This window comes from Aulostomus chinensis, chromosome 23, assembly GCF_037954235.1.
Source record: "Aulostomus chinensis isolate RoL2024-O1b breed Wild chromosome 23, RoL_Achi_v1.0, whole genome shotgun sequence".
In the NCBI taxonomy this organism is placed as follows: Eukaryota; Metazoa; Chordata; class Actinopteri; order Syngnathiformes; family Aulostomidae; genus Aulostomus; species Aulostomus chinensis.
This window is the reverse complement of record NC_141342.1, coordinates 8,474,091-8,486,817: the sequence shown is the minus strand read 5'-3', so window position 1 is coordinate 8,486,817 and position 12,727 is coordinate 8,474,091. Positions and strand designations below refer to the sequence as shown.

At 40.8% G+C, this 12,727-nt stretch overlaps 1 protein-coding gene across 1 annotated transcript in view; it reads left to right on the top strand.

Moving 5' to 3' along the window:
* The first annotated feature begins 2,487 nt into the window (after positions 1-2,487).
* The window catches only part of ubald1a (UBA-like domain containing 1a), a 28,050-nt gene continuing 17,810 nt past the window's right edge, over positions 2,488-12,727 (top strand). The window contains exons 1-2 of the mRNA XM_086194709.1: positions 2,488-2,758; positions 3,337-3,396. Coding sequence (XP_086050835.1) covers positions 2,651-2,758; positions 3,337-3,396 — 168 coding nt within the window. The 5' untranslated portion in view covers positions 2,488-2,650. The remainder of the gene's footprint in view (positions 2,759-3,336; positions 3,397-12,727) is intronic.

Sequence of the window (12,727 nt, the reverse complement as noted above, 5' to 3'; positions counted from 1 at the left end):
TACAGGAAATCCACCCACACTGACCAATACTTGCTTTTTGACTCTCACCATCCTCTGGAGCACAAGTTAGGTGTCATCAGGACGCTGCAACACCGAGCGGAGACCATCCCCAACAGCGTCAAAGGCCGGAAAAAAGAACAGCAGCATCTGAAAAGAGCACTTAAAACTTGTGGCTTCCCAGACTGGACCTTTGTAAAATCCTCTTCCAGGTCCAGAAAGGAGGAGAGCTCCAGGAGGAGGGAAGATGAAGAAGGCAGGAGAAAAAACATAGTGATCCCCTATGTGGCAGGGGTTTCTGAGAAATTAAGGAGAATCTATAACAAGCACCGCATCCCTGTGTCTTTTAAACCAGACAACACTCTGAGACAAAGACTGGTTCACCCCAAAGATCCCACCCCTCACAGCCAGAAAAGCAATCTGGTATACGCTGTCAGATGCAGTGAGGCCTGCACGGATCTCTACATAGGGGAAACCAAACAGCCCCTCAACAAGCGCATGGCCCAACATAGAAGAGCCAACTCTGGAGGACAGGACTCAGCGGTTTTCCTCCACCTCAAGGAAGAAAGCCACTCCTTCCAGGACGACCATGTCCAAATCCTCGACAGAGAGGACAGATGGTTTGAAAGAGGAGTTAAAGAAGCCATCCACGTCAGGATAGAGAAACCATCTTTGAACAGAGGAGGTGGACTGCGACATTTCCTTTCACCTATTTACAACCAAGTCCTTTCAAAGCTTCCCCAAAGAGCTCAGCTGAAAGACCCATGTGGAACGGCTGCTGCCAGCACAGCCCATTAGCATCTGAGTGGTCGGTGAAACTCCCTAACGACCACCCCTGAAACTCCCTGACACCGCACAACGACTGTCATTTGGGGAGGCCAGGTGAGTCTCGGGAGGGTCGTTTCCACCACAATAGCACTGACCACTCCCACATAGGTTTATAAGCTGGAGTTTCCACACTCTTCACTAGAACTGAAGAAGCCTCTCGGATGAGAGGTGAAACGTCTTCAAGATAAACTTACGTCCAGTTGACCAGATTTTACTTCGCTTCGATCTACGATGACCTGGATGAATGAGAACCTACACAGACGTGAGTGTGAATGGTTGTCTGTCTCTATGTGTTGGTCCTGTGATGGACTGGTGACCTGTACTGGGTGAACCCCGAATCTTGCCTGAAGGCTGCTGGGATAGGCCCCCCCCCCCCCCCCCCACACACACACACACCATGACCCTTAACAGGATAAGCGAGAGAAAATGGATGGATGGATGGATAGATTGTGTTTATAGTACCATGATGCCAAGTCAAATCCTAATATGATTTGGTTTTAAAGTATCTTCATGTAATTTTAAAATGAATACATGTCCATACATGGCACCAATGTAGTATAAAATGTTCAAGGAAACCTCCAGATGATGTAAAATTGAGTGAATATAATTTTTCTAAAAACAATGGATGTCAATGACCCCAGCTTCACCCAGGTATTTTCAGTTACTTTCTTTGACCACCGGGTGTCTCTGTTTCCGATCATTCCACTATTTGGTTTAACTGGTACTGCTTGTAACTGCTGCAAGCATGCCATTGATAAAAGAATGTTTACGGCTAACCACAGCTCTGGGCTGTGTGGATATCAGACCGTTAATTTTACACACACCCTGCTCTAAAACAGCTGGTTTAGGAGAACAGATACAACCCTTTCAAATGGAAATTTGGCATAAAAGCAGATAAAGCGACCTTTGGATTTTCAGGGTGAAAATTGTCAAAGCATGTTATGCTATGCGAATTACACCATGACCCCATTCTATTACACCGTGTCCATTACTTAGTTTTGTTTATCACTAAATACCTGCATTCCCCTGTTGTCTGCCCAGATATACTAGAAACCTTGGTACCGTTTGATGTATGCTAAATACTCGTACATCTTTGTTGTCTTTTTTTGGTTATGAAAAGTTGCATAATAATTGATTTGTTGACATCATACGAGCTCTCATAGACATCAAGAATATGCGCCACGCTTCTGAATGTGTTTCAGCATGTGCTCGCATGGCTGCCGGCTGCCCCTAATTTTACTCCGAGCGATGTAATTGGCGATGGTGGATTTGTTTACCATATTTGGCAAGATAGTGACACAGAGGGACTGGGAATTGGACGAGAGCGGCCGTCATTCACAAAAAGTCAGCCTACTTGAGCTTTACAAACAAACCGTGTACTCACGGGAATTGTAGTCCAAAACAAACACGTTCGGATTTCCCCTTTTGGGGGTTTACCTCCACTGCAGTGCTTTTTCCGTAATATGTGTGCTCTAATTTAACATGTATAAGTATTTATGCTTTAGTTCGGTTGATCATGTTATTAAAAACGGAAACATTCCTGCATAGTATGGCTAACGACACGCCGATCCGGGACGGCCCAGTTTCTGCATACAACTCCCTCTGGTGAGACTGTCATTTGATTGGCTGAGCCCTTCTGTCAATCATGAGACGTTCCTTCCACTACCGCTCCTACAGTAAATATTTGTGTTTGCCCAGCCGGCTGTAATGGTGGACGACTGAGGGAGAGGAACGGAATACAACTAGAGTGAAGAAAGAGAGGAGATACGGTCGAGAGTCTGCTTTAGTGCCAGCCGCCGCGAGTAGGACACGGGCTTCGTCAAAAATGGATGAACTCAAACACCAAGTCATGATTAACCAGTTCGTCCTGACGGCGGGTTGTGCAGCAGACCAGGCGAAGCAGCTTTTGCAAGCGGCACACTGGCAGTTCGAGGTAAAAGGCTAAAAGAATAGCATAGAATGGATCTGACGGTGGAGTCGGCAAGGACAGCGTCAGCCATGCGTCTAGTGTTTATCTTCGACCGACCGTTAGTTTTAACTGGAGCGCGAGACGCTTTTAGCCTCTTTGAAATACAATCAAGCAGTTTGGGGTTCGAGGTACGCTTTCAAACAGTTCTTCGTCTTCATTTCAGTCTTTATAAAGTATTTATTTTGTGTGCCAAACTAGATGGGGCCGTACAGTCGGGAGAAACAAACGGCTGGAATATCCAATTAGACTCCACTCTAGATTAAATCTATAATCCGACACATGACAGCAGTGTTTCTAGCGAGTGCATTACGCAATAAAGATGACCGTCGTGTTGAATGGACAAGCTTGCTAAAGAGTAGCTAGCTGCGTTAGTATTTCGTCTCCGGGAAACCAAATAGAGGAAGATTAAATTTATTTTTCCCTTCCATTGTGAAATGAGCCCATGTCTGGTTAATTTCCGTTGCTCATGTTGCACATAATGTCCAATATATTACATAAGTCATACTACAAATAATAACCCATCTTTTGTATGTGTTTTGTAGACTGCCCTCAGTGCCTTTTTTCAAGAAACAAATATCCCATATGGCCATCATCATCAAATGGTGAGTTCGAGGAGATGGGGTGGAAAGATTTTTTATATATTTTATATGGTTTTTAAAATGTACCAGTCCTTGAAAGACTGTATGTCTTTAAGGTTCCTTTGGTGTCTAAGGTGGGATGGAGGAGGATAAAGTGCCCTTATAGGCCAGCAGGGATGATGTACTAACAATAACAAAGCACATGTCGGCCATGTTGTGAGCTTCCAGAAATAAACACACAGGCAGGCAGGCAGCAGCCACACTGCGCTGAGAGAGAGAGAGAGAGAGAGAGAGAGAGAGAGCGAGAGAGAGGAGGAGGGCATGGCTGTGTGTATATGTGAGAAAAAAGATGGTAGATTGAAATTGAAAATTCTGATTTTTCATTGTATCAGCTGAGGTGTATTTAATGGAAGGAGGGGCCTCTCCCTTTTCTGAGAAAGGGGGGTGGGGGGAGAGTCCCTTTCCAGGAAGAGGACAGCTGCCTCTCTCAAATAGTCTGTTGTGTAGTTGCATGTTCCTTGGGCCATTTTGGTGTTTTCCCTGATTTGGTTGTTGCTATTCCTCACAGGACACACATCACGGACTTTTGGGGGCAGAGTTAAATAGAAGTCTATTGGAGACGTGCATAGTCAAACAGGCAGAGCCTGAATATTATGAAACACTAGCAGCAACACAAGCCTTTGTTTGCAGCTACATGCATGGGAGCATCCAGCTGCCCTCTGGAAGAGACCAACTTGGATTTAGGGGGTGGATATGGATCAAATTGTCTCTGAGTTATGTCAGTCTTCCGCTGTGTTTGGTTACCTGTTTATGAAGCACTGGCTGTCATCAAACTGCTGCACATTGCTGCTTTGCAATCATAGTTTTAGATAAAAGAGTATTTGATTTTTATTGCAGTGTGTGCACAAGTGTGCATGTTTACAGCAAATGAATATAACACACTGTAATATCATCAGTCAGCATAGATTCCTGCTGAAATTAATAATTTTTGTCATGGCCTTATTGTAAGAAATAATGCCACACTGTTTATCATTTGATCAGTATATAAGACCAGCTAAATCCTCTGTTTAGGTCAAGATATAGCTCACATTTATGTAGAATATCCAGCTCTGTCTGCTGGATAGTGCAGTACTTCATTGCTGCAGACAGTGGATAATGGAAAGCCAGAATGCAGAGCACCTAAGGTACGTGTGTGCTGTTGTAATTGTAGGCATGTTCTTGCGTAATCTCAAATTCCCTTTTTTTGTTTTGCATTTGTTAGAGCTCATGCTTCCTTTTCTGGGCTTAAATACATATATTTGTATGGTGTGTGTGTGTGTGTGTGTGTGTGTGTGTGTGAGTGAGTGAGTGAGTGAGTGAGAGAGAGAGAGTGTCTCACAACAACACTACAACAGGGCAGCATGTCCAACCTGCATGCCTCTTATCAGGCTGCAGTGGTTATTGGTATAGAGATTTAATCCATTCATTCGTCACTGCCTCTCTCTGCAGTTTAAAGCCAAATATGTGCAACATTTGCATACATTTCTGTTGCACAAGCATCAATGTTGTTGTTTTTTGTGGTGTTGTAAATTATGTGGTCAAGGCTGGCTGATATAGCTAAAAATGTATGATTGGATGTTAATTTTAATCTGTCATTAATTATCTATACATTTTAGTCATCTGTTCTCCATAAATATCATTAGAAAACATGAGAATTTTTCCACCTTATTGTGAATTGAACAACATCAGTTTTAAGGGTATACACTGAATAATTTAAGAATAGGAACAACAAAGAAAACCCTACAGAGGTTGTTTCTTGGGATATAGCAGTTTGTCGGTTGTGAGGGCTAATGATGTTCTTTTGCTTCATCAGTTACTTGTAAGTTGGCACAAAATACACTTTCAAGACACAGTAAGGACACAAAGTCATTTGATTTTTTTTTCTTGAGATGTTATGTGCATGTGTGACTTGTACTTCAAAGTTTAGAAGTGGCTGAGTCTCGAGGATGGGACAATTGACTCACTACTACATTCTGATATTGGTCACACCTAGAAAAAACACAACATAAAAAAACGATTTCCTTACCATCTGCTCTTTCTCAATCTCAAGTGTTACTGTTTTGGTGGTGGTGCAACTGAACAACTGTAAAATGACTGGCTGTACACATTATTCACTAGGGAGTAGGGCTACACAACTGATAGAAATTTAATTGAAATTGTTATTGCCCTCTGCTCTTTTCAAGTCACAGGAACGCACAATGTTTGTTAAAGGTCAATTCTTTTTCAAAATAAATAAATGAATGTGGTGCTGCAGAGATGACTTTCATACACTTAACATTCTCCACACTTAACACAAAACCAATACAAATGTGATACAAAAAGGTGTATTTTAACATTCAAGTACTCACAAATAGGTGTCTTGAGCTCAAGTAAACTGTAAACCCTACAGTTTCAGTGCCCCTGCAGTCAGGAGCAAGCAAGTTTGTTCAGCTGAGCATATAGTTGAATAAAGAAAAGACTTGGATTGTAGTATTTATTAAGTTGTAAACATAATTTTTTGGACAGTTTTGCTGTTGTCTTTTTGTTGTAGCTGTTGTTCGCCATCCATTGCCACTAGCTTCAAACTAAGTATACATTGCTCACTCATTCTGCTTTCTTGAGTCACTTGAAAGGCAATATACATGTTTTTTGTTGGAATTATCCCTCTAAGAAAATGTCTTTCTTTGATACAAATATCCATAAAAATCACACTGTCGTCAGCATTTTATTTATTTATTTTTTTCAGTGAAACCAAACGTTGTATATTTATGGCAATTTGCATTGCAATTAAATGACTGAACATGGTTAAACTATTTTGTAATTGCTAATGATGATACCTCTATAAATTCCCCTATGATTTTTTTCACCCAAGCAGGAACATTTAAAACATAAACTGGTGCCTTCTTTTATGAGGTTCGGACAACATGTAGGTAAGTTAGTGTGTGTACTCTCTTTAGCGTGCGAGTTAGTGCTACTGTTGCTCTTACTGCTCAGAGACTGAATGTGGTTATCCCTTCTCAATGTTGCGTCCTGAGAGAAATAATCTGGGATAGAAAAGTGCTTAAAAGGCACACTCAGTCAAAGCATATGTAGTGGGGTTTGTTCCAGCCAATAGGGTAATATTTTTGTGATTCTCAAGTTTGTTTACTTGTCCTTGGCTAATGCAGAATTTGTATGTCATTTGTCTGAGCTTTTTACTTTTTGTTAAATATCAACAGAGATGATAGTTGGCCCACTCACCAGTACATTCATGTGTGATACCACTGTATGAATGCTGGGTGATTTAGCTCAATCTCTTGTCATTATGTTGTCCTTTTACTTGCAATCCCTGACCCAGCCATGTGCGGTGCATTGGTAAAGTGCACAATGCATAAGAGCTGCAATCACTACACAGACTGGCTGTTGAGTGTTTTTCTCTGTGTGTCTGTTTAAGTGGAATACACATACTGTATACCCACATGTGGAACATATCTTGAACAGATTCTCCAATTATCTCTGGTTTGAATGAAGTCATCGAGGGATACATTAGTGTCCAATGATGGACACCCTACACTTTGCTTGTCCTGCTCTGTGTTTAACACAAGCCCTCCCAGTTTTCTTTTGCTCAACACACATCCTACCCATACAAACCTAACACATTCTGGGATAAACCAACACTCACACAGCTCCAAAATGACTCCTCTACAGTAGAACACACTTTCTTTCTTGACTTTGTACAGTCTCTTTTTGCCTATGTGTCTTTGTACCGTACCCATAAAATATCAACCTCTGCTTTTAATTGCCAGTCCGTGCCTCCTGTTAAAGAACTAAATAATAATCACCTTGTTGTCGCATTTTTGCTATTTATGACTGTTTAATGCTAATCTCTTCTATCCATCATTACACACAAACCTGTACCCCATCTGTCGTTGAGTTTTTATTTGTGTCCAAGGCATTTTTAGGTTGACAGGACTTGTGAAGTCCAGGCTATGTGAAGTCCAGGCTATTTAATATTGTGGTCCTCATCTCTTGTTCCACCATTTGAATGGCAGTTAAGAAAGACACCCTTCCCTTTACGTATTGTAAAATGCATGCAGGACAGAAACAGACATAACTGTTCATGAGTAAGCCAACCAAATTGTTTTTAATTTTTATATATTCTATTAAAACTAGATAGAAACAATTTGTCATTGTGGTTTTTGACGGATCTGGTCTGGACAATGTAATAACTGCCCGTCTTCAAGATGTTTGGCTGGTGTCCCTGTAAATATGGGAGGGAAAACCTCTTATGCTTGTTTGTTCTCACTGATATCATTGTTTCCATGATCAATTTCTCTCCATGTGGGGCACATACAGCCACAACCAAGTCAATGAATCCTCATGTGACCACACACAAGGAAGTAGCCAGCTGGATGACTTCCACTGTCGTCCGGGAACATGTGATTCCATCATGTGACTAAGCTGAGAAGTGAACTTGCTAAACCACAAAGACGGCAGTGTGTCTGTAATTTGTGCCAGAGTTATGGCCATCACAGACAATCCGGTGGCTTCCTTGCAGTGAAGTCAGGGCTGTGGTGTTGAAAAGTATTTTGTGTTTAGTAGGTCAGAAATATCAGAAATAATCTCCAAGCGTTTATATCCACATCTTCAGCATATCTTTCTCCTGGTCTTACTTTTTAGCTTTGCTTTTAATTCTTTTTTGCTTTGTATCATATCCTGAACAATGTTGTCCTAATGACAGTTGATTGTCCCACTTTTTAATTTTGTAGGAGCATAAATACAAGGTTAGGCCATATTCAGTTAAATTAGGTTTATTATCTGCTCTTATGGTGCATAGTACCACCCTTCCTGTGCTACAAACTGAAACCAAACTCATGAATAAACACTTGTTTTCAAAACTAATTTCCTGATCACAATTTTAATAGCAGGTCAGACTAGTACTTTCAATTCACTAGCCCAATCAAGCAGGTTGTAAAACGAAGCGAAGGTGAGGCAGATTTTTCAAACATCTTGTCAGTTTTCAGATCTTGGTTTCTTAAATAGTTCAGATGGAAATACTGTAGAAAATACAAAGAAAAGATTGAACAGCAAGGGTATCAATCCTTTTTGTACCTGAAGATTTCTGTCTTTCAGTGATGAATGTATGTTGCAAGACATGGCGAAGCATTGCTTCGGTGCATCACCAGCTCCACTGTCTCGGCTTTACATTTATGCTTTGTCTTATGATGTCTTGTGCTCAGTTGCTGCCAGTCCTCCAGGGCTTTGAATGGTGATTGACATATGTCATAAAAATTAAATTATGCTGTATCAGTCAAATGAGAGCGGTAAGAGAATAATTCTAGATATATACACCATGTGTTTATTCAGTAAAATGTGATAAAACTTTTTTTTTTTTGATCCCCTGATTTGGGAATGTCTCTACTTCAGTAATTTATACAGACACCAAGCCTTCCAGTTTTAATCCTGTCTATGTTTTGTAGGTTATTACTGAGAGTTGGTTAATATAAAGTTCATAATCTGATTAATTTCACTTTTTTTAAAAATTCTGAACCTTTGAATCTTTGGTTTTGGTGTCTGGGTATGGCTTGAAAAGGATTTCTTTGTTTTGTAATCCTCCCTTTTCCAATCTATGTTAGATTTCATCTCACTGAGATTTGAAGGTCATAATATGTAATCGATTGTGTTATCATAGTACTAAGAGATGGTGGAATGGCTGGGAAATTGTAGGTGCATTGTTCAACTGACACTTGTGACCCTGTGAAATAGGCTAATAGCAGGGCAATGCCAGGTATTTGGGGAAAGAATACAATAGCCAGTTCACACAGACAGACCTTCACTGTGTCTCTTTCGTTAAAGAAACATGTTCTTCACTACCCTGCTCTTGACATCTCATACAGAAGTTAGTTAAATGTAGAATGAGGTGAAACTCCCATTGTTAGCGCCTGTTTGTGTGTGTGTGTGTGTGTGTGCGTGTGTGTGTGTGTGTGTGTACCCATGTGTCCTACAGCCATGCCAAGCAGTTAGCCACATCTGAAGAGGTTTAGTCTGTGTTCTGCATGTTCCAGCGTGTTGCCCTACATGTTTCCAGAAGCATAGCTTAGTTTCCCAGAACCCTAACCACTCACACAAAGGCATGTTTGCGTGTACACACACACACACACACACACACACACACACACACACACACACACACACACACACAGGGTTTTACTGCATAAAAAAGCAGAAAAGTCATGGAATTTGAAAAAAATAACAAAGCCACAAAGTTGGAAAAAAGTTAGATTCACTTCAAAGTTATTTTTTTTGAGTGGGGAGCTTTTATGCCCTTTAGACAGGTACAATGTGGACAAGAATGGGGGTGAGAGACTGCAGGGATTACATGCTCTAGTAAGTAGGTATGTGTGGTATCTTTTTTTCATACAATCATACCACCACAGCAACATTTTACCAGACTGTACAATGTCATTTGATATTTGTGCACGATGAGTGCAGATTTGATGCGTTACCTGGCATGTCAATTAGAGGTGGGTTAAAAATGTCTATATACCGATATTTTATCGATATACATTTGAAGGAAAGATTATCATACATAAATCCCAGTACCGATCTTTTAAAATGCATTCGATTTTACCCATTTATTTTTGTTTTGTTTTTGTTTGCCCATTTAGTCTCGCGTGATTTAGTGCTTAGTGCAACGTTACTGCAGTCAGATTATCTGATCTCGCGAAATCCAGGCCATGTGCCTCTGATCAGAGAACAACAAGATGGCGGAAGCGCAACTTTAATCTCCGGCAAATTTAAGAGCTGATGTCTGGCAGCACTTCGGCTTTAAGAAGCAAGAAAACTGCACCCAACTTGACAAAAGTAATGCTGTGTGCAAAGGGGAGGTAAAGTACAATGGAAATACAACTAATCTCTGTAGCCATTTGACTAGGTATCACCAAGAGTACACTCAGCAACCAGGAAACTACAAGTCACTGCAACAAATCGGCAGAGACAGTTGCCATCACTTGCGACAGCTGGACAAGCAGAGCTATGGATTCCTACTTGACAGTCACCTCTCATTACATTGACAGTAACTGGTCCCTCATGTCCCACGTTTTACAAACGCGGGCGATTGAAGCTCGCCACACCGCGAGTCATCTTGCTGAGCTGCTGACGGTTTGTGGAAGTCTAAGTTGCCCTTCTGTTTTGAATGACGGTCATATATTTAAATAACGAGTGCATGATGTTGTATAACTATTGTTTAATGATCAGTTCTCAATGTAAATATTCATATTTAATTATGCAGCAAGTTAGAGGGTTACTTTTACAATTGAATTTACAGCATTAGTCCTTTGAGAATCTCTTCCATTACCAAAGCAAAATTGGTAGCTAAAATATCGTATCGTATATTGTATTGAATCGTATCGACTTGGGACCTAGTGTATCGAAGTCGTATTGTATTGGGAGGTCAGTGGTGATACCCAGCTCTAATGTCAATTACACATAGCAAATTGCAAAAGAAAGGAAGCTCCCACAAAAATGGCATAGTTTATCTGGTTAATTGTAAAAATAAAACATTGTGAAGACACGTAATTGCCAAAACGGACTGAAAAAGAAATGTTTTCATGGATGCTACGTTAACCTGATAGACACACTGAAACTGATGGACAACTACTGAGTCTAAGCAGATTTACAAAACCCGACAGGCAAAACGCAATGCGTCTGACATGCTGGTGTAACTTTCTGTTGCATAGAAGGACAGAGGAGGTAAGGACCAAAACATGGGGGAGCCATCTCTCCCATCTTAAGCCACATCTTTTAAGGCAAATGATGCACATGGCTCCCTCCATGTTGGCTGGTTTACCTTTAAAATAATCTCAGAGAGGGGCAGTAGCATTTTTTTTCTTTACCAGTCCTCCTGTTACTATATTTCTTGAGCCTTTAACTCCACTCACCATCTTTCTCTGAAGAGCTGCCTGACTTCCTGTCACACCACTAGATCACACAGCACGTGCCTTCACTTCACACAGCGGTGCATGGTACGCACTACATCGCGCGTATGTGTAATTGATGGAATTGAAAATATTTTTTAAGACAGTGGTATACCGTCATACTGCCCAAGTCCTCTGCAGTGGGCTGCAGGCCAAAGTTAAATCCACAGCCACGGCAGAGGACTTGCAGCATCCATACATGGAGTGCACTTACCTGCTAACTGAAGGCTACCCACAAATACCTTCATATAGGAAAAATGTGGTTCAAGTAAGTTTGACCTCTCACCAGTCAATGTTTGATTATTTTCCCTCTCAGTTTTGCTCTTCACTCTCTACATTTGCTGTGTAATTCACCTCAGAGAATTTGAGAGATTCAACAAGATTTCACCAAGAACTCTATGTTAAATAAGGTTTTTTTTTTATTGAGTCACAAAAAAGCAAGAACAGTCATGGATTTTAAAAATGACTGTTTTTGGAAAAACTAAATCCAGGAGGTTTTGGGAATCATTACATTTGATGTGATATGTGAAAGTAAAGCTTCCATAATGGATAGAAAAGTGACATTAATTAGACAGTTTAACACATGTCAAAACAGGTTTTTCAAACATAATGTGGAGTGTAAGAAAAGCCTTAAGGAAAGCAATATTTTGGCAAGTAAAACCGCAGTGATTGCATCCCGGTCATGTTTTTGTTCTCCCTCATGTTGACCTTTGGCCCAATGGTTTCTGTTGCCAGCCTGCTACTAGATGACAAGCCAAACTTTTTTTTTTCTAGAAATGAGTGGCCCACTGAACACCTATTGTTAGCCTGTTAGCTATTGTTGTTTGCAATGCAGTCTATGCAAACAGTTAAACAGAAAAAACCCATCTCAGTCACAGTTCTCCAGTCTTCTACTTATTAATGCATTTATGTTTTTTTCTGTCTGTTGTTGCTTCTATATTTTTATTTTGCCTTTCTTTTTCTTATTGTACATTGACGGTATGCACATAGGCCACACTGGTTAATAATCCACAAAGGAACAGAAAAAGTGTGTGTGTGTGTGTGTGAGAGAGAGGGAGGAACAGTATTCATTGACAAGCTTTGACTCATGGGGTGATGGGTTGGGGGGGGGGGGGGTTACTTGAGTTGTCTAAAACACTCACCAGCACCTGCCTGCTTCTGTTATTTGGTTTGTGAAAGAACCATCTATTTCTGACATCCAGTGACTCCTGTAAAATGCTGGCACCTTCCTGTCAGGGAGTTATGTAACAGGATCATAAAGTTACTTTTCCAGTTAGATTAATGGGATGGGGCCTTTGCACCAAGACAAGTGAGAATGAATAGGTTTGTTTACACTTGATAATAATCAGTGCCTGTATTTCAGCTTTCTGAAATATATGCTG